We start from the raw sequence: 23,635 nt of genomic DNA on the forward strand, positions 1-23,635 counted from the left end.
TCTCCCCCATCTCTCTTTGATTATAAAAATGTAACCTACTAAGTAGCTGGGGCAGCACAACACTCACCTACCAGCTTTGGTCTCACAAATGTCGTATTCTAATAAATCTTCTTACCTATCCCTGTTCAACCTCCTGCTGAATTCTCTCTGTGCTTAGACATAAGTGACCTGAGCTCCTCACAGCCCCCATAATACCACCTAGCTGTATCGATTCTGATGCCATATGGTTGGAGGGCACACTAACCAGTCTGCTTTCCCTTTCCTTTAGGTCAATAGCATCATGTATCCTTGGGTAGCCATCCTGGGCCTCCTACTCCTTCTGCCAGGTAAGTGAGCATGTGGTCTATAATTTAGAAGCCATGAGCTTGGGAGGGTGTAAGGGATGTGTGGAAGTGATAGTGGAGAGTAGATGTTCTTGGGTTTTCTTGGCATAAGGAAACTTCCCTGGTTTTTTTAGTAGTTAAGACTCTGTGCTTCCAGTATAGGGAGTGTGGGTTCAATCCCTCATTAGGGAATTAAGATCCCACAGGTCTGCAGCATGATCAAAATTGTTTATTAAATAATAAGTAAATCAAAAGAAAAATTTAATTAAAAACATTTGATGTAACAAGGGAAATTTTAGGGGTAGGAATATACTAAATTTCCAAAACAATCTCTAGAAGTGGGAATTAAGGAAAAGTACATTTTAGAATTATACTTCTGTTACTTAAAGTTTTATAAATAGTATGTTCTACCTTTGTAGTTCAAAAATTATATTTGGTAAAATTAAATATTTTCAGAATTACAGGGAAAAAAATAGACTCTTACTTGATGTGATAATGGGCATTTCATTCCCAGAGCATTTCCCAGATGCACAGCCCAATTATAAGTATGATTAGTTGTCGAATCTCAGATTTCTTCTAAGAACCACTCAGACTACATTTGGCAATGCAGTTTTAGAAGCCACTGTCACAGGGGAGAGCTTTTCTGCCTTTGTTTTTAAGTGGCGAGGTTTAGCGTTTGAATATTCTCCAGCTTTTGGTTTCACCTGGGTAAGCGGACTGTGCCCATTCCAGGGCTGTCATCAACTCACGAGCAGGGATCCCTGCTTGAATTTCTTGGATTGATATTAAAACTCACTATAAGCCTCAGTTTCTCCTGAAAGTATTATAGACTCATTTTTTTTAGAACTGATTTCTAAAAGGGTTCCTTGCTTCTGCCTTCTAGCCAATGATGCTTAAAGTAAAGCATTGTTGTTTCAGTTTTGTCCTGTCCGACTCTCTTTTGAACCCAAGAGCTTCCCTAGTAGCTCAGCTGGTAAAGAATCCACCCGCAATGCAGGAGACCCTGGTTCAAATCCTGGGTTTGGAAGATCCTTTGGAGACAGGATAGGCTACCCACTTCAGTATTCTTGGGCTTCCCTGGTGACTCAGATGGTAAAGAAACCTGCAATGTGGGAGACATGGATTTTATCACTGGGTTGGGAAGATGCCCTGGAGGAAGGCATGGCAACCTACTCCAGTATTCTTGCCTGGAGAATCTCCATGGACAGAGGAGTCTGGCAGGCTGCCGTCCATGGGGTCACAGAGTCAGACACTACTGAGTGACTAAGCACAGTAGCCATACAGGCTTCTCTGTCCATGGGATTTCCCATGGAAGAACACTGGAATGGGTTGTCATTTCCTCCAGGGGATCTTCCTGACCCAACGAACAAACCTACATCTCCTGCTTGGCAGGTGGATTCTTTACCAACTGAGTTATCAGGGAAGAGTCCAAGTAAAACATTAGCTCAGCTTTTTTTTAAATAAGAGAGGGGTTGTGAGGTGACATTATTTGCAATAGCTATTTTAAAAATTGCAATAAAAATTGAAAATCAAAACTTTAAATTCAATAGTTTATAAGCAGATTTCAACTGAGACAGTGATTGAACCTAAGAGAAAGGAAAAGCCATGTATAAGTATTACATATTTAATAAGTGATACAGGTCAAATACAGGATGAAATATACACACACTAATGCATTGTTGCAGTGTCATTTGTTTCAAATCTTTTGGAGAGAAATCTGATCATATATACCAAGATGGCAGGCATATTTCTGCCATTTATGCTGATAGTTTCTCAGTTGGAAATCTATCATATAGAAAGAATTCCTGAATACAGAAAAATATTTATAACAAGTTTCATCTATAAATATATATAAAGTAAATAGTAATGCCATCAAATAATATATTAGCATAGAAAAATACTTATACTAAATTTTAAAAGTTCAAGATAATCACATGATTTCAAACCACATAAGCTACATAAAGAACCAAATGAAAATAAAGGTAAAATATTGAGACCTCATGCTCTGGTTTCTTTTTATCTGTAGATGATGTAACGTCTTACGAACAAATCATTGGAGTGGTGGGTCAGTCTGTCACTCTACCCTGCACCTATACTGGAGCAGTCATGCCCATGTGTTGGGGCCGAGGGTCATGTAATTGGACTCCATGCGGACATATCTGGACTGATGGACACAGAGTCGTCGATCGAAGAGACAGACGTTTTCATCTAAAGGGAAATCTCAATGAAAGGGATGTGTCTTTGACCATAGACAATGCTGTCCCATCTGACAGTGGCTTGTATTGCTGCCGTGTTGAGCAGAGTGGGTGGTACAATGACAGAAGAGTCACCCTAGAGTTGCGTATAATACAAGGTGAGTTTGTCTTCTTACTTCCCTTTGATTGCTTCTTATGAATTTCCAGTGATAAGAGTTTTCTGCTTGATAGTAACTTTTTCTTTTTTTAATAGGGAAAGAGGAGGTTCCTATAATCTTGTGTTCTAATAACTGTTCAATAGAATAACTTGTATTTGTGTAGAATGAAGTGTTAAGATGAACCTTGCTTCAAAACCAAAGTCAAGAGAATATTTCCAGTCAGCAAACTCTTCTAAAGCAGTGCTTCAGGAGTGCTGGCTGTTTCATGAAAAAGTATTCACTGTTCCACACTGAAATATAGTGAATATTTTTATGGAACTGAATATATTCCATTTGAAGAACTGTCCTTTTCTCTGAGATTATGTCTTAGGAGAATTTTTAAATGTCCTTTCTTAACATTTTACAACTTATAGATAGATAATATAAAGTCCTGTCAAGTAAAGAATCCACCCACTAATGAAGGAGACACAGGAGACGAGGGTTGGATCCCTGGTTCAGGAATGGCAACCCACTCCAGTATTCTTGCCTGGGAAATCCCACAGGCTACAGTGGGATTGCATGGGGTGGCAAAGAGTGGGACACAACTTAGCAACTAAAGAGCCACAGCAAGTAGATGTATCATTTGGCTTAACAGTTGTCAGTTCCATCTTGTTGCATATACTTTGTATGAGCCTATATAGTTTCAACCTTTCCTCTCTCCTGTCTTTGATTTTTTTGAAGCAGATTCACACCATGTCACTAAATTGCTTGTTTAAAAATCAAAATAGCTTTATTGCAGTATGGAAGCATTTGCATCTCAATAATTGTTCACTTGTAGCTTTTAATAATTTTTTGAAATAAAAAAATCAGGGAAGTTTACATTTTTCCATCTTGATGTAGACACCCTACTTTTCCTTACCACTTGATGAAAGGCAGAGGTTCTTCAGGACTTCCTGGTTTCTGTTGCTCTTTCCTAATGAATGTTCTCTCACTAAGGTCTTCTATTAACAACAGAACATGATATTTTTGGCCTTCATAATCTGTTTCATTTTTAATTTAAATGAACTTGATATTGCAATCTCCCAACTTTTGTACTTGGCTTGTGCCCTCAATGAAGGCAAGTAAAATGTCAATTATGATGCTGGAAATAACTGACTCTGGGGAAACTACATCTAGGGGGCATTTTAAGGAAGCCAAAAAAGGCTGGTGGGAGGAGGCCACATGTGAAGAAGAGAATATTTTTGAAACTGTGAAATTATATGATTGTTCTGGCTGAATATTTTTAAAAAATAATATAGAAAGAAATTAATAGGAGACTTTAAGCTCAGAAATTCTTTAGTAGATGAATATTTATAAAGCCACTGCTCTGTTCAGTGGGAAACAGTCAAAGTGACTCTCTACCTCCAACCCAATTCTTTGCTAAAGTTTTCTTGCACTTTTCACAGAACGAGCTTACTTTTTAACCTTATGTTAGGGTTCTTCCTCAGCAGTTTTTTCTACCTTTAGCTTTCTAGCTTCTTTCTCAGGAAATACCACCAAGGAAGACAAATTAAAGAAGCTGATTAGGTTTTTTCATTGTTATAGTCCTTTAATAAGATTTTTTGCTTGGTTCCTTTTTTCTCTGTATTTTATTTCAAACTGAGGGGGTTGGATTTCACACTTTTTAAAAACTTCTGATTACGCTATTAGAACAGGCTCAGCAAACTGTAGCCCCAGCATCAGATCATATTACAACACTTCCACCCACAGTTTTATAAATAACATTTTATTGGAAGACAACCACACTCATTTGTTTATATTATGTCTATGGCTGTTTTCACACTGACAGATTTGAGCAATTACCACTGAGATCACAGGACCCCCAAAGCCTAAAGCATTTACTAATGCCTTGTACATAACTTGTTCAAAACAAGTTTTTCTTCTAAAGCAAAAACTAGCTAGTTTCCAAATTAATTTGACTTGATCCTTCAAAAGATGTTCATACCAATTGTCCCCTATTCAATAAACTTGGGATTCTAATTTATAGTTCGTAGGGTTGAAATTTAAGAATACTTCTTGTAGGCAAAAAAGATGTCTAGTGAGTAAAAGCTACACATTCTTGATTCGGTCCTGCAATTTTGCCTTTATGCCAACAGGCACAGTGTTTTGGCTTAATCCCAGTTTCAATTTTCTCTGGGTAGCTCTGAGGACTTCAGTAAGTGGTTTGCAATCCTATACCATTTCTGACTCTGAAAAAAGTCTAAATTATTGCTTATTGTTATTATCTTTCTAGTAGAAAAGAATCTTAAAATGTCTGACTCACTTTCTATCCAAAGCCTAAGGCGTCTATTATCTAGCATATGGTGTTTGTGTGTGTGTTGTTTTTCTTTTAAACTGTGGTATAGTTGATTTACAATGTTGTATTAGTTTCAACTGTACAAAGAAGTGAGTCAGCTCTACGGATACTATAACCCATCCTTCCTGGTCCTCCCTCCCACCCTCCCTTCCGTCTTACCCCTCTATGTCACCACAGAGCACCAAGCTGAGCTCCCTGTGCTACATAGCAGGTTCCCACTCAGTTCAGTTCAGTTCAGTCGCTCAGACGTGTCCGACTCTTTGCGTCCCCATGAATCACAGCACGACAGGCCTCCCTGTCCATCATCAACTCCCGGAGTTCACTCAAACTCATGTCCATCGAGTCAGTGATGCCATCTAGCCCTCTCATTCTCTGTCGTCCCCGTGTCCTCCCACCCCCAATCCCTCCCAGCATCAGACTCTTTTCCAGTGAGTCAACTCGTCGCATGAGGTGGCCAAAGTATTGGAGTTTCAGCTTTAGCATCAGTCCTTCCAATGAACACCCAGGATTGATCTCCTTTAGAATGGACTTGTTGGATCTCCTTGCAGTCCAAGGGACTCTCAAGAGTCTTCTGAGCACCACAGTTCAAAAGCATCAATTCTTCGGCGATCAGCTTTCTTCACAGTCCAACTCTCACATCCATACATGACCACGGGAAAAACCATAGCCTTGACTAGATGGACCTTGGTTGGCAAAGTAATGTCTCTGCTTTTTAATATGCTATCTAGGTTGGTCATAACTTTCCTTCGAAGGAGTGTCTTTTAATTTCCTGGCTGCAATCAGCATCTGCAGTGATTTTGGAACCCAAAAAAATAAAGTCTGACACTGTTTCCACTGCTTCCCCATCTATTTCCCATGAAGTGATGGGACCAGATGCCATGATCTTCCTTTTCTGAATGTTGAGCTGCAAGCCAAACTTTTCACTCTCCTCTTTCACTTTCATCAAGAGGCCTTTGAGTTCCTCTTCACTTTCTGCCATAAGGGTGGTGTCATCTGCATATTTGAGGTTATTGATGTTTCTCCCAGCAATCTTGATTCCAGCTGTGCTTCTTCCAGCCCAGCATTCCTCATGATGTACTCTGCATATAAGTTAAATAAGCAGGGTGACAATATACAACCTTGACGCACTCCTTTTCCTATTTGGAACCAGTCTGTTGTTCCATGGCCAGTTCTAACTGTTGCTTCCTGACCTGCATACAGGTTTCTCAAGAGGCAGGTCAGGTGGTCTGGGATTCCCATCTCTTTCAGAATGTTCCATAGTTTATTGTGATCCACACAGTCAAAGGCTTTGGCATAGTCAATGAAGCAGAAGTAGATGTTTTTCTGGAACTCTCTTGCTTTCTCCATGATCCAGCGGATGTTGGCAATTTGATCTCTGGTGCCTCTGCTTTTCTAAAACCTGCTTGAACATCTGGGAGTTCACGGTTCACATATTGCTGAAGCCTGGCTTGGATAATTTTGAGCTTGACTTCACTAGCATGTGAGATGAGTGCAAATGTGTGGTAGTTTGAGCATTCTTTGGCATTGCCTTTCTTTGGGATTGGAATGAAGACTGACCTTTTCCAGTCCTGTGGCCACTGCTGAGTTTTCCAAATTTGCTGGCATATTGAGTGTGGGACTTTCACAGCATCATCTTTCAGGATTTGAAATAGCTCAACTGGAGTTCCATCACCTCCACTAGCTTTGTTCGTAGTGATGCTTTCTAAGGCCCACTTGACTTCACATTCCAAGATGTCTGGTTCCAGGTGAGTGATCACGCCATCGTGATTATCTTGTTAGTGAAGATCTTTTTTGTACAGTTCCTCTGTGTATTCTTGCCACCTCTTCTTAATATCTTCTGCTTCTGTTAGGTCCATACCATTTCGGTCCTTTATCGAGCCCATCTTTGCATGAAATGTTCCCTTGATATCTCTAATTTTCTTGAAGAGATCTCTTGTTTTTCCCATTCTGTTGTTTTCCTCTATTTCTTTGCATTGACCGCTTAGGAAGGCTTTCTTATCTCTCCTAGCTATTCTTTGGAACTCTGCATTCAGATGCTTATATCTTTGCTTTTCTCCTTTGCTTTTTGCTTCTCTTCTTTTCACAGCTGTTTGTAAGGCCTCCTCAGACAGCCATTTTCCTTTTTTGCATTTCTTTTCCATGGGGATGGTCTTGGTCCCTGTCTCCCATACAATGTCACGAACCTCCGTCCAGAGCTCATCAGGCACTCTATCTATCAGATCTAGTCCCTTAAATCTATTTCTTACTTCCACTGTATAATCATTAGGAATTTGATTTAGGTCATGTCTGAATGGTCTAGTGGTTTTCCCTACTTTCTTCAATTTAAGTCTGAATTTGGCAATAAGGAGTTCATGATCTGAGCCACAGTCAGCTCCTGGTCTTGTTTTTGTTAACTGTATACAGCTTCTCCATCTTTGGCTGCAAAAAATAAATCTGATTTTGATGTTGACCATCTGGTGATGTCCATGTGTAGAGTCTTCTCTTGTGTTGTTGGAAGAGGGTGTTTGCTATGACCAGTGCATTCTCTTGGCAAAACTCTATTAGCCTTTGCCCTGCTTCATTTCATGCTCCCAGGCCAAATTTGCCTGTTACTCCAGGTGTTTCTTGACTTACTACTTTTGCATTCCAGTACCCTATAATGAAAAGGACACCTTTTTTGGGTGTTAGTTCTAAAAGGTCTTGTAGGTCTTCATAGAACCGTTCAACTTCGGCTTCTTCAGTGTTACTGGTTGGGGCATAGACTTGGATTACTGTAATATTGAATGGTTTGCCTTGGAAACGAACAGAATTGGTCCACTGGAGAAGGAAATGGCAAACCACTTCAGTATACTTGCCTTGAGAACCCCATGGACAGTATCAAAAGGCAAAATGATAGGATACTGAATGAGGAATTCCCCAGGTCGGTAGGTGCCCAGTATGCTACTGGGGATCAGTGGAGAAATAACTCCAGAAAGAATGAAGGGATAGAGCCAAAGCGAAACAAATACCCAGTTGTGGATGTGACTGGTGATAGAAGCAAGGTCTGATGCTGTAAAGAGCAATATTGCATAGGAACCTGGAATGTTAGGTCCATGAATCAAGGCAAATTGGAAGTGGTCAAACAGGAGACGACAAGAGTGAACGTCAATATTCTAGGAATCAGTGAACTAAAATGGACTGGCCTGGGTGAATTCAACTCAGATGACCATTATATCTACTATTGTGGGCAGGAATCCCTTAGAAGAAATGGAGTAGCCATCATGGTCAACAAAAGAGTCCGAAATGCAGTACTTGGATGCAATCTTAAAAACGACAGAATGATTTCTGTTCGTTTCCAAGGTTCCCACTAGCTATCTATTATACACAAGGTACTGTATATATGTTGACCTTAATCTCCCAATTCACTCCACCAACCCCCATCCCTCCCTCTGTTCACTTGTCCATTTTCTATGTCTGCATCTCTAATCCTGTCCTGCAAGTAAGTTCATCTGGACCATTTTTCTAGATTCCATATATGTTTTAATATATTATATTAATATTTGTTTTCCTTTTTCTGACTTACTTCACTCCATCTGACAGCCTCAAGATCCATCCACCTTTCTACAATGGCAATGGTGTGAATTAATTTGCATTTAGGATGCAGGTCTATTGAAAGTGTGCTCCTAGGACTGACTGAGTTAAATGCTATTTATTTGGTAAATATTCCAGTTCTTGGGAACTACTATTTAAGTCCTAGTCATACACCACTAAAAGGACAAAGACAGTTTCAGGCTCTAGACATTTTTTCCTATCTCATAGATGTTTATGAAGATACATAAATCTGATATGCCTGACTAGTCTTTATGAAGTGCTTCAGTACAAATCCCAAATGTAATTTTTTATATTGACACCTCCCCCAAATATCCTTTAAATGCAGTTGTTTCCTTGTTATGACCATGTCTTCATTCCCTCCTCAGTCACAGATTCTAGCTGACTAATGACAAGAACTCAAGAGTTCATGGGAGATGAGTCTGAGTTCTGCCTGGGGACAGTCTCCTTGGTTGTGTTGGTGCACAGGCCCAGCACGAGTCTCTTGTTTCCCACAGCTTAATGAATCCCTGCTTTCATGTTGATTTCTAGCTCCACCTACAACAACAACGACCACCACCACTACTACTACAACAACAACTACCACCACTACTCCAACAACGACCACTACTACCACCACTACTCCAACAACCACCACCACTACTCCCACAACAACGACTACTACTACTCCAACAACCACCACTACTACCACCACTACTCCAACCACCACCACCACTACTCCCACAACCACCACCACTATTCCAACAACAACTACTACTACTCCAACAACCACCACTCTTCCAACCACCACCACCACTCTTCCAACCACCACCACCACTACTCCCACAACCACCACCACTATTCCAACAACAACTACTACTACTCCAACAACCACCACTATTCCAACAACCATCACCACTCTTTCAACCACCACCACCACTACTCCCACAACCACCACCACCACTTCTCCAAAAACAACCACTACTACTACTCCAACAGCAACCACCACTCCAACCACCACCACTACTCCAACTACAACCACCACTACTCCAAAAACAACGACCACTACTCCAACAGCAACCACCACCACTACTCTAGCAGTCACCACCACCACTCCAACAACAACCACCACTACTCCAGCCACCACCACCACTACTCCAGTAGCAAACAATACTACCCCCAAAACAACCATCACTAGTAGAACAACCACTACCACTACTCTGACAACAACCATCCCTGCTTCAACCACCACCGTTACCACCACTCCAACAACCACCACCACCACTCCAAAAATAAGCACTATCACTACTCCAACAACAGATACCACCACTAATACAACAACCACTACTCCAACAACAACCACCACCTCTACTCCAACAATGACCAGCACCACTTCTCCAGCAACAAATACAACTACTACTACTCCAACAATAGTAGCTACCACGAGGATCTCAACAGCAATGACCCCTACTACTCAAGCAACCATGACTACTCCAACAATGACCAGCAGTATTCCAACAACAATGTCCACCTCTACTCCAAGAAGAACTACCACTATTTCAGCAATGATGACCACCACTACTCCAATAACAACTGCAATCATTCCAACAACGGCCACCACTGTTACTCCAACTGCAACCTGGAGTACTTCAACAACTACCACAATTACTCCAAAAACAACAACCACCACAACTCCAACAAGGAACAGCACTACTGTAATAACCACAATGGTCACCACTGCTCCAGAGAAAATGAAGCCCTCTACCTTGGCTTTTTTAATGCCATCACCCACAGAGGACTTCCAACCAGGTAAGCAGATGCGCTTCTCAGCTTAGAAGGCTTTAAGGGAGAGGATATAGACCATCCAGGGGCACTGTGTTAAGGCAGAAATACAATCTAGGGTAAGGATGCTCAACAAATTTCCAAACCTGGTTTCACAAAAATCTGAAACTCCCTGCCCCCTCTTACATTCACATTTTTTATGTCTAAGATTTTCAGAATGAGAGGGACTTATGACTTTTATCTGATTCTCAAAGGAATTCGTCAATAGTTAAAGAAAGCCAGACCACTGATTTGGATATCTATGTATGACAGTGAATTTGGACCAGTTGAATATAGACTTCAGAGGAAAATACATGGAATGCCAGAACAGGCTTAGGTAAATGAGACTCTGTTCTTACAAGGAGTTCTGAATAGAGATCCGGTAATTTATTTTGAAACAGAAGACAACACTTGAGGATAAAATTTCAATGAATTTAATTTTACTGTTTCCTGTATCAGGAACCATGCTAACTGCTTTACAGGTATTAAGCCACTTAATTCTTAAGACAACTCTATGAATTGTAGGTGTGATTCAATCCTGTTATGTATTCCTGAGGCCCGAGGAATGAAATGTAAGCTCATTGTTGACAGTCATATGACTAGAAAATGGTTGAGTCTAGAGTCCCCATTAGTTTGAATGTTGGACCTTTTCTGCCTTCTATTATGAACATAGAGCTTATATTTGGATGAACTTCTGATCTGACATCATTACTGGAAAATACTTCATATTGAAAAGCCCTATCTTTTCAGGTTGCCAGTAACTTATATAGTTTTACATACTTCATTGCTGAAAAGCCCTGTCTTTCCAGGTTGTCATTGACTTCCATAGTTTCGCTGCTAGCATCCTTTAAATTATTTATGTAGCTGAGAAATGTTATTTATAGTGATGAGAATGTACACATCAGTTTTAAAGACTTAAGAAATTTAGAATCCATATGTTTGTTTTTTCAGTTCAGGCTACATGATTCATAATTCAAATTTTAGTTAGATAGAAGTTTTGGTTTAATAGAAATAAATTTCCCTTATGGGTTGGAAAATAGCTTCTCATTTTGAGGATATGTTTACATTCAATCATTCTATTTTTAGAATTAAAAAGATAACGTTTTAGTGAACATTCTCTATCTTTGACATGGCTCTAAATCCTGAGGAATAACAGAAATGTCATAGTTCAGTTCAGTTCAGTTCAGTCACTCAGTCGTGTCCGACTCTTTGCGACCCCATGAATCACAGCACGCCAGGCCTCCCTGTCCATCACCAACTCCCGGAGTTCACTCAAACTCATGTCCATCGAGTTGGTGATGCCATCCAGCCATCTCATTCTCTGTCATCCCCGTCTCCTCCCACCCCCAATCCCTCCCAGCATCAGACTCTTTTCCAATGAATCAACTCGTCGCATGAGGTGGCCAAAGTCATGCAAAAAGAAATGTCACAACCTCTTAGCTAAAAAAATCTGATGGAACATATTGATTTCCCCTCACTCCCATTCAACCATGTGTGTGTTCAACTTGAGAAATCTAAAGGATTAGATTTTGGATAGAGTTTGGAAGAGAGATCTTTAGGTTAAAACTGGAATTTTAGAGTCATAAAATTTTGTAAAAAAAAAAAACAACTTAGTTCCAGGCAGCAAACACACTACAGCATCTGTTGATTTTCTCAGTATTGATTTAGCTTCTTAATAGTTTGTGCTGACAGAAGTGGATGGATTAGTGCTCCTGGTTTGAGGAACATGTGTAAGCTATGGCCTTTGTTTAAAGCAGAATTTCAGAAGGAAAATGTTAGTGTATTTGTCCATGTGACCTCCCGGGGGATATAATTCATTGAGTATTATATGTTTCCTGATGGAGAGGGTTGGATGGCATCACTGATTCAATGGACATGAGTTTGGGTAAACTCCGGGAGTTGGTGATGGACAGGGCAGCCTGGCGTGCTGCAGTTCATGGGGTTGCAAAGAGTCAGACATGACTGAGTGACTGAACTAAACTGAACTGATGGTTTCCTGAAGAGTTTGAAATTAGAGTTGAACTTATAGCAGATCCAGTGCAGGGTCTTTTATGTTTACATGCGTTTCCTCTCTGTGCTCTGCATCTGTCCATACTAGTTACCTAAAATATTTCTGTAATAGTTGGAAGTAAATTCATAGGAACAGGGAAGAAAAAAATGCCCACAAAGACCCAAACTAGGGAAAGAAGTTAAACTCAAGAGTTCTTTAGAACAAATTTAAGAGGAATGAAGACTCTGATCATCTGATTTTAGTTCCTAAAGAGAGTCATATCCTGTTATAAATTTGAGAATTAGGGGAAAGAAAAAACAAAATTAAAAAGCCACTACCTTGAAGATTCCTTTAAACACTAGGAATAAAGCTACCATATGACCCAGCAATCCCACTACTGAGAATATACTCTGAGAAAACCACAGTTCTAAAAGAAACATGTACCCCAATGTTCATTGCAGCACTATTTACAATAGCCAGGACATGGAAGCAAACTAGATGTCCATCGACACATGAATAGATAAAGAAGATGTGATACATATATACAATGGAATATTACTCAGTCATAAAAAAGAATGAATTTGAGTGAGTTCTAGTGAGGTGGATGAACCTAGAGCCTGTTATACAGAGTGAAGTAAGTCCGAAAGAGAAAGACAAATATTGAATATTTACACATATATATGGGACCTAGAAATATAGTACTGATGAACCTATTTGCAGGGAAGGAAAGGAGATGCGGAAGTAGAGAATGGACTTGCGGCACAAGTTGGGGAGGAAGAGAGTGGGACGAATGGATAAAGTAGTATTAACATATGTACACTATCATGGGGAGAATGGAGACCTGGTGAGATGTTGCTGCATAACACAGGGAGCCCAGTCTGACACTGTGTGATGATCTAGAGGGGTGGGATGGGTGAGGGGTGAGGTTCAAGGGGGAGGGGATATGTGTGGAGTTGTGGCTGATTTGTGTTGCCATCTGGAGGAAGCCAATTCAACATTGTAAAAATTAAAAACAAGCGAAATGACCAAGAGAAACACACACACACACAAACAAAAGATAGCTCAGAATAAGAGAAGAGGCGATGCTGAAATGTGAAGTTCATGGTGAGGAAGTGAAAAGAGGAAGACTAATGAGAAGCAATAAGAAAAGTCCAGGTTTGTAAACTTATGTCTAAGCAATACCACTAACTTGCTCTAAAATTCTGTGGCATTCTCAGAGGAAGAGATATAAAGATCTTATTAAGAGGCAAGGGGTCAGCTCTTAAGGTAAGGTGAGAGGTCCGATGGAAAATAAAGAAGAGATTTCAAGAAGGGAAAAGGAAATATATCTCTGAGAATTCCTACTGAAGCTTTTTGTTGAGAAATGGAAGATTAGTCAGATAATACAGGAAATCATTCTTATGAAAGGAGTGACCAGACCACAACTGCAGAAGGAGCCAGGGTACCAGGAACATTGCTTTGTGGCTCATTACCAAGACCCAGACATTGAACAGTACTATTACCTGGAAGGGACCTCAAGGAATTGATTATTTTTAGTATGTTTTCTGTGCTGGTCAACGTGTGCATTTCCCTGGAAAGACGTGTGGATGGATAGTTAGGAACTTGAATAAGGTCAGGAAATCCAGATTGGGTTTCTTGTGAAGGGAGGAGTGTGGATGAGTGCCAGGCCATTCTCCATAAAAGTGAAATGTCATTGGTATGAATAAAAGTTTAATTGGGTGTTCCGCTTACAATGCACTGTTGTAGACCTTAGGGGGATCCTAGGAGCATAAAAAGCGAAATCTGTCTGTTGGTAGGCTTTTCAGATCATTGTCTAGATCAAATTTATTCATGATGATGAAATACCTATATGTCAATATAATGCCTTAAGGTTATCCTTTGAAATTTCTCTAAGAAAGATTTGAAGGGTAATTCCTGATTTTAGCTTTGTGCTTTATTTTTGTTGGAGGTGGAAATTTTCCTCCATAATTGTACACGATTCTTCCATTCTTGTCATTCCAGTACCTTTTTTATCTTCTCCAACGCAGACCGCAGAAAACCAGCCTACCGTAACGCATGAAACCAATATAACAGGCTCATCATCACACTCTAGCTCAACAGGTAACTTCTGTTTCTCTCCTGAACACCCTGTTTAACCATCTCAGGTCAGTGTTCTCATCTCTAAAATGTGATTAAGGAAATTGGTAGAAGCATGTATAAAGTGCTTTGTATATGCTAGGTGATCAGCAAAAATAGAATCCTGTATTTGACCTATAGTTGCTTATGATGTCCAACAATATATGTTCTGTGTGACAAAATAGATATTTCAAAACACTATTAACATTTGCACATCAAAGCTTCACGCTATAATATCCTTTTATACTGGGGCTTTATGTCGTTTTAGATACACCGGCCTTGGGGCTGATGTAACATATTTTCTAAAGCAAGTTTGGATCAGTGGGCAAGCTGGCATATAATGTAGGACTTAGATGTCTCCTGTCTGAGGTATCTTGGTATATTTCATTCATGTTTTGAATGTAAAACCAATGTAACATCCATTTTGAAAACAGTGGTTCTGCTCTTTGGATGTGTAATGGCCTCTGAGCACTCGCTGGCAGTTTCTTAGCTGTCATGAAAATATTGATTATCTACCTGTGCTGTGCTTAGTCACTCAGTCATGTCTGACTCTTTGCGACCCCATGAACTGTATCCCATCAGCTCCTCTGTACATGAGATTCTCCTGGCAAGAATACTGGAGTGGGTTGCCATTTTCTTCTTCAGGATTTGCCATTTCCTTATTTTATCTACCTATAAGTGGTAATTTTTAACCTAGTTCTGAGACTGAGCTACTATGACTCCCCTAAAACTGTATGTAAATTTCCCGTGAACATGCATTTTCACAGTTAAAGATGGGAAAAAAAGGTTCATTTTGGAAGGGTCCATGACAAAATGGTTAAAAGCATAACCTTCTTAACTATTGATGTTAAGTTAGTAAATGTTATTAATTTGGTATAACTCTTGCAATGCCTACAGCATTTGGCCATATGATTATTAAGCTTTTCACTCATTACCAGAAGGCATGTGAATGTATTTGGTGTTTACAGTGAAACTTCAGTATTTTTTGTAATTCTAATTAATTTTCCTTGTTGAACAGATGGAAAAGGCACTGTGGCACAGTCTCCTGATCTCCTTTGGCATTGCAATGGAAGTGTAAGCATATTCCTTACTACTTTATTAGCCTGATTCACTTGTATGTTTCCTTGGAAGCAAGTTACATTTAGAGAGTATTATTAAGTCTTGTTCATAATTAATTCTTTCTCATTCACAAAGTAAAGGAAGAAAAGAGTTTGACTCATAAATAGGGATGCTTTCATTGATTAAAGCATTAATTAATTTTAGAAGTTTATATAGATGCACTGCTGCTGCTGCGAAGTTGCTTCAGTCGTGTCCAATTCTGTGCGACCCCATTGACGGCAGCCCACCAGGCTCCCCCATCCCTGGGATTCTCTAGGCAAGAACACTGGAGTGGGTTGCCATTTCCTTCTCCAATGCATAAAGTGAAAAGTGAAAGTGAAGACTCTCAGTCATGTCCGATTCTTAGCGACCCCATGGACTGCAGCCTACCAGGTTTCTCCGTCCATGGGATTGTCCATGCAAGAGTACTGGAGTGGGTTGCCATTGCCTTCTCCAGAGATGCACGAGTTTGTTAGAAATACCTGAAAAGTGATATTTTAATCTACCTTCCCCCTCTTCACACACACAGTACAGACTTTCTCCTGACCAAAAATATTAGAAAAAAAAGAGTGAAGTATTCACAGATAATCAGATAATATTACTACCAAGGAAGATTTTAATCATTGTTAGAGAAATAACATACCTTGAGTTGATGTGGTGGGATGGGAGCCATCCAAATTAAAAATATTATGTAAATGAAAGCTTGCTTGCTTAAACATAGGCCCCTTATTGTCCTTTTCCAACCTTATTGTCCTCCTATAGAGAATGTTTGAGGCACTGCTAAATCTTTCTATATGTAAACTTTTCCATATGATGACTATTTAAGATACTAACGTCTTGAACAACTTTGTGATTCTGTAGTATGTTCCCACACTTTTCCACAGTTAGCTTGAGAAAAAGCTCAGGGTATCCAGTCTCAGGATGTCCATCAAAGCCTCATCTTCATGAGTAAGTTACAAGAATTTACCAGTAGGATCTTTTGGTTTCCTTGAGTGAAACAACTTTCCTTTCACTATTAGCAAGTAAATCTTAGAAGCAACACAAATGAAGAGATTCAGGAATGAAAGTAATCCTGATCATAAGTGGTGAGTAATTGCAGCATAGCCATTGTAAGTGAAAGTCAAGCTCAGGAAAAGTGGGATTATTTAGTGTGAGGCCAGATGGCATTATATTGCATACCTTAGTGACAATGAACACCACCACATAGGAATGACATGAATGATTTTAACCACTCTGATGGTATGGGCACTGATTGATCTGATGGATATGGGCTGAATTTGTTTATGCCCGTTAAATAGCAGAAGTGCCATTATGTAACTGACTGTTATGCTCTTGAATATCCAGATTTACCCTGGATTTTAAAAAAATTCTGAATGATGGGATTGTTCTTAAATTCAGTTACCTGCAGGACATGCATGTTTAGCAACAAGTAGAAACCAGTTCACAATAGGTAGTAGCAAAATCTTTGACTTTTTGTTTCTTGACTCTGAAGATGTCAAGGTGTCTCCCAGATGTCCTAAAGCCAAGCAGCATACATTTCAACCCAGTATGTCAACTTCCTGAACCCTCTCTTAAGGAGAGAATTGAACAAACATGTGAGGATGTGTAAGAAAAGATGTTCATTGCTGCTATTTTTAATCATGAAGGCGTTTAAACCCTAATGTTCAATGATAAGGGATTAATTACTTCAGTCAGTTAAGGATGCTCACTTATTGCCATTAACAATGTTGCCCCTGCAGTGAATTACTGACATAAGAAGACAGTGTCAATTGTTAAGTGAAAAACCTAACTTGTAAAATGTTATATATACTATATATTGAACATAGTCACTGTTTCTGTTCAGAAAAGCACTAGAAAAATAAAGTCCTAGAAGAGTATGTAATGAAAAGTACTAATAGTGGTTGTTTCTAGATGTTGGGATTATGTTTTATTTTTGTGCTCCTTTCTTTATCTCGAGTTGCACATTTTGAAATGAACCTGTAGTGTTTGTATAACATAGTATTTTTAAAAAGGAAACAAAGCCTGCTTCCTGTAACTCCATGTCCCATCTAACTACTGTCCCACCTTCACAAATAAGGTGATAACACAACTTTTCCCTTCCAAGACACCGGCCTTTTCTCCTTGAGGCAAGGACAGCTCAAATGCTAAGTTACCCTTTTCTCTATTCCTATTACTGTTTATCAGGAAATACCTCATGTACCTTACCCAAGTGCCTTCTTTAATTTGCATTTGATAGAAAAACAGAGATTCCAAGAGGCTAAATATCTTGTCCAGGGTCACACAGCAACTGAGTAAAAGCACTGGGATTCTGACTCTAGAGTTTAACCTCTTATGCAGGAAGAGACATGAGACTTAAACTTTTCTCTGATCATCCACTTTGTTTCTATTAAAATCCTATCCAGTGGGAACTCTTTAGATTTAGAGTTAAGCTATGTAAAGCGGCAGAGCATGATGGCTTGTGTATTTCGGGTTTATTTCAGGAGGTGATGATCCCTTATGGACCATACTAGGAGATTCAAATAAACTGTGTTTTCTTCAGTTTCTCAGCATTTTAATTGTTAAGCAGAGCCATACATCTGAGCAACCACTTTCAAGTCTATTTATGAGCCCATAGATATTATCTTGAATTCTCCTGAAAAGAAAAAGTGTTGAATCAAGAGCCAAATTCAAAAATTGATCACTTTCAGTTAACATTGAATAACACCACATCAGTTTATACAGGAACAGAAATTGTTGTTGTTTTCTAGTAAGAGGATTATTTATGAAAGTGGTTACTGTTGGTTGCCCAGTTGTGTCTGACTCTTTGTGACTCTATGGACTGTAGCCCTCCAGGCTTCTCTGTTCATGGAATTCTCTAGGGAAGAATACTGGAGTTTGTTGTCATTTCCTTCTCCAGGGGATCTTCTCAACCCAGGAATCTCCTGCATTCCAACCTGGGTCTCCTGCATTGCAAGCAGATTCTTTACTGTCTGAACCACCAGGGAAGCCCCCTTATTTATGGAAATACTTTATCAATTTTTTAAAATATACATTTAAAAATACATATAATAATGCATGTTCATTTGAAGCTTAGAGTTTAAGTTTTGACAAATGCATACACTTCTTTAAGTACATTTACATATGTATATACAACATACAGATAGTGTATGTTGCAAGATTTACAAGATTTCCATCATCCCAAATACATTTTGAATTTTAAATTGTCTTAGAATTTCACTATATGGCTATAACTTCAGAACATTTGGTCTCACCCCTCATAATCCAAAACTAGACAAGGGCCAATAAGATAAATGGGTCAGGATGCATTGTTTCCAAAAATGTTTTCTACTAATAATTCTAACATGATTTTTTTTTCTTTTAATCTGCTAATGTTTCCTTAGGTTGTGATACTGATACAAGATACTTGGATATGCATCCACAAGGGAGTCTATATTGGAATGTGTGTTACAGTCTCAATATTATCACTCACGTTTTTGGTATTCATGATTAGTAAAAGTAAGTCACCTCAGGACTGTGCCCGCAGGAGTATTCTTGATCTAAACTGCCTATTACCCTACATTCCACATGATTTCAATTTCACATAACTTTCTTGGTTGGTTCTTACATTATTCTTTTTTCTTTTTTATTTCTCTTAAATCATTGTCCCATAAAGAGAAACATGTTATTTAAATTCTCCATAGGATAAATTAAATATGGAGAATTAAGTGTTGGTTGGGTAGAGCTAAAATTTGGAAGTCAACAAACCAGTATAATATATAAGATTTGCTCACTCTTCATTTTCCCTTCCCCTCAAGACCAATTTCTGTCCATATAGGGGGTAAAATTGTTGAGGGTTTTACAACACCTACTTAATAGAAGAAACAATGAGATATTGGGAGGGTACTTGATATCAGGGCCAGGAGGAGAATGAAGGTTTTCGCAAGGCAGTCATCCAACGTCTCCTGGTTTCCTTCCACCAGTTGAGTGTGTGTGTTTAAAACCTGTCATCTATGAGAGAAATACAATCTCTCACCTTTTTTTTACCATGAAATATAATAGCATTAAAGTAAGCTATGACATGTGGGTAAATACAAGAAATCTTTTATAAATATGTGATGCTTTACATTAAGGGGCTTATTTGACTCCTGGATTCAAAAAAAAGTTACCTGGAGTTGTCAAGGAAAGGATCCACAATTATTTTCTTTCTCTTTCTTTTTTAAAATATTCTTTCTCAAAATAAATTAAAAATATTCTTTCTTCTTAATTAATTTGTCAGACTTTGAGATCTGTACAGATTTTATTCATATTAAAGTAATAACAGAAATAAAATACTTGTTTGGAAAAAACATCTCATGAACTCCTTGGCTTACATGTTTAATGTTCTCTTTATTTCTTCCCCAATTTAGGTAATTTATTCTTGAGTAATAAGTTGGAGCTACAACGGTAAGTTTGATATGGTTTGTTCAATGACTCTTTTAACAATTCTTGCTCTAGTAAAAATTTCTCTGTCTCTCTCCTCTATTCCTTCTGAACTCTCCATTTTATACTCTGGATCCTGAAAAATCTAGTATAGAACCTCCACTGCTTTCAACCTTCCAGTGATGATTTTAGCATCTCTGTATTCTCGGCAAATGTGCTAGAACTGCTACAGAAACAGCATCTGAAACCAGACCTCAAAAAGCAAGAACTGATTTGCAGGTTTTTTTTTTTTTTGATGGGCCATTAGAATGGGTTGTTTGGTACATTATTTGATTTCATTCAGTGCTTTGTTTATTGAATGTATATTAAATGCCTATTCCAAAGAGATGAACAAAAGAAACAGAAAACATATGAATGAATAGTGTACTTTTAGAACTTTCAGAGAAATACCATGGGGACTACAGTAGCAGGGCAATAGGTTATGTGAGTGAGCCCCAAAGGAGCAGAAGGCAGCTCTGCAAAGATCTGGAGGAGGGCAGCTCCAGGCTGAAGATGCACAAAGGCAGAGGGTAGGGACGTGCCTCCAGCTCTCCGTGGTTCCCACCATTCCCTATGGTTCCACCCCAGCCTGCTCTGCTCAATTAGTTGTGTGGTCTCATAGGCATTTGAGTTTGCTGCTGCTGCTGCTAAGTCACTTCAGTTGTGTCCGACTCTGTGCGACCCCATAGAGGGCAGCCCACTAGGCTCCCCCATCCCTGAGATTCTCCAGGCAAGAATACTGGAGTGGGCTGCCATTTCCTTCTCCAATGCATGAAAGTAAAAAGTGAAAGTGAAGTCGTTCAGTCGTGTCCAACTCATAGCGACCCCATGTACTGCAGCCTACCAGGCTCCTCTGTTCATGGGATTTTCCAGGCAAGAGTACTGGAGTGGGGTGCCATTGCCTTCTCTATTGAGTTTACAGTTGTACAACTCTACCCCACTTCCCAATGAAAATTTAACTCCTCTCTATGCACCCCTGTAGTCATTTTCCCAAACACCTGTAAAGGTGGGAAACCACTACTTACTTCCAAATCTAAACAGCCTGCAGCATCTGGTCCAGCTTGGGCTTTAAGAAAGATTTTTTTTTTTTTTTTAATAAAATCCACGCCTCTTAGTCCATCATCCATTATTCCTAGTTCTCTTTCATTGGATGTTTGTACACAGCCTTTCCTATGTCTGAGTTAATCACATGAGCCCGTCCACAGAACACGCCTTGAATAATCCCCAGCATATTGCGAGTGTTCCATCGATGCTGGCTTTTATTATTGCAGTCATGCCCTTCATAGCAATAAACCTGTGAGACAGGAACTAGTATTATTCTCAGTTTATAGATTAGAAAACAGGATTAGAGATGTTAAGTGACATCCAAGGTCACATCACACAGCAGGTAAAAGACTCCATCTTAGGCCTCTTAGAGTCAAAAACACAGATTTCTTGGAGTTTTTGACTGATTCCAAACGTGTATGAAAAATATACCCTCTATGAGAATAAAGGCATGGAAGATAGCATCCTTATAGTTCATTTTTGTCCTTTCACTGTTAACTTTTATTAAAGTTTCATTTTTATCACCTAATTAGAAAATACTTTATTTTAGAAACTATTGTATATTATAGAAAAGAAAGCAAAACAAACAAAAAGGAGCATTTCCTCATGATGTTATTTTTTGGGAAGCTATATCACATTGACTCATTTTGAGTTACTAACGTTTAAACTGTTTTCACGCATGTATGAATAATCTGTTCAAAGATCATAGCTGAGTGAAGGTTCAGTGCATTTTATATCATTTCTGGGCAGACTTAGGTAATAAAAATAGTGACTCCATACAAATTCTAAAAAAATGTAGCTGTATCAAAGCTCCACAAATGACCTTTTCATACACTTGATGTGTGAGCGTACATGGTATACAGCTCATGTAAACCATGGCTTACTAATTCTCACCATTAAGACACAGAAAGATTTCTGATTCCATGATCCAGTATCAGTTCAGTTCAGTCGCTCAGTCGTGCCTGACTCTTTGTGACCCCATGAACCGCAGCCCGCCAGGCCTCTCTGTCCATCACCAACTCCCGGAGTCCATCCAAACCCATGTCCATTGAGTCGGTGATGCCATCCAACTATCTCATCCTCTGTCATCCCCTTCTCCTCCTGCCCTCAATCTTTCCCAGCATCAGGGTCTTTTCAAATGAGTCAGCTCTTCGCCTCAGGTGGCCAAAGTACTGGAGTTTCAGCTTCAACATCAGTTCTTCCAATGAATACCCAGGACTGATCTCCTTTAGGATGGACTGGTTGGATCTCCTTGCAGTCCAAGGGACTCTCAAGAGTCTTCTCCAACACCACAGTTCAAAGGCATCAATTCTTCTGCGCTCAGCTTTCTTTATAGTCCAACTCTCACATCCATACATGACCACTGGAAAAGACATAACTTTGACCAGACGGACCTTTGTTGACAAAGTGATGTCTCTGCTTTTTAATATGCTGTCTAGGTTGGTCATAACTTTCCTTCCAAGGAGTAAGCGTCTTTTAATTTCATGGCTGCAGTCACCATCTGCAGTGATTTTGGAGCCCAGAAAAATAAAGTCAGCCACTGTTTCCACTGCTTCTCCATCTATTTTCCATGAAGTGATGGGACCAGTTGCCATGATCTTAGTTTTCTGAATGTTGAGCTTTAAGCCAACTTTTTCACTCCCCTTTTCACTTTCATCAAAATATATGATCCAGTATAGACTTATGTAAAATAGTCCCATTTTACTATATCCAATATACTCATATTTTGCATACTGATATATATTTATCTTAAATACAGGAAATAGATGACTAAATAGATTTAATTTAACCCTCGCTAAATGGCATGCTGTGATTCATGGGGTCGCAAAGAGTTGGACACGACTGAGTGATTGAACTGAACTGAACTGAACTGAAAGAGTTACACTCCACAGTTGGGAAAACAACCAGCCAAACCATTTCCTGGCCATCTTTGAGAATGTTCATCCTGGTTTAGTACTTCAATTTGATGTCTTATATTAGTCTTCTTAGATTTTTCCATTTTTGTATTCTGTTACACGAATCTCTTGAAGGAGACCAGTCTGAGTTTTTTTAAATGACTGCTGAGGATTTCTACCTCCTTATTACACAGACTTTCCTGGAACTTCATGTTTACAGCTCTGGAAGCTTCTATGCATTTCATAGGCTTGTAAATGGAGCTCTGGGAAATGCAAATACCCAGTGTGCCTAAACATAAACAACTGTGTTGCTCATACTTGAGAAGTGGTCTGCTTTTCTCTTATTCATGTTATTCTTTTTGCAGTGTGATTCCATTGAGGGACTCTGATCTTCAAACTTTGAAAAATGCAGACGTGAATCATGTCCAAGCAAAAGACAGTGTCTACATTATTGATGACCAAGTTTAAGTTAAGGATTAAGATCCAGTGGCCTTCTAAGATGTTATGCCCTTGACTGTAGAAGACAGTGACCAGATATTACCATATCAGAGTCCTTTCAAGCAGCAGGACAATTTTTTGGTCAGTTTCCAGTGGCATTCCAAGGAGTCAGGGACATTGGATGCAGCTCATCTGTGTACAGTCAAGTTCTGTCACACAGTCCTAATTTTTTATACTAAAAGTGTCTCAATCTTTCTGGTG

General features: G+C 39.2%; 1 protein-coding gene across 1 annotated transcript; it reads left to right on the top strand.

The window, feature by feature from the left end:
- The first annotated feature begins 280 nt into the window (after positions 1 to 280).
- Positions 281 to 23,404, top strand: LOC148777044 (uncharacterized). The gene is made up of 9 exons (XM_088838354.1): positions 281 to 326; positions 2,350 to 2,676; positions 9,089 to 9,253; positions 9,338 to 10,345; positions 14,349 to 14,447; positions 15,481 to 15,536; positions 18,941 to 19,055; positions 19,946 to 19,982; positions 23,302 to 23,404. Exons 1-9 carry the CDS (start codon positions 281 to 283, stop codon positions 23,402 to 23,404), a joined length of 1,956 nt encoding a protein of 651 aa, XP_088694480.1.
- The last annotated feature ends 231 nt before the right edge of the window (positions 23,405 to 23,635 follow it).

This window comes from Moschus berezovskii, chromosome 8, assembly GCF_049115385.1.
Source record: "Moschus berezovskii isolate FMDL1 chromosome 8, NW_MosBer_1.0, whole genome shotgun sequence".
In the NCBI taxonomy this organism is placed as follows: Eukaryota; Metazoa; Chordata; class Mammalia; order Artiodactyla; family Moschidae; genus Moschus; species Moschus berezovskii.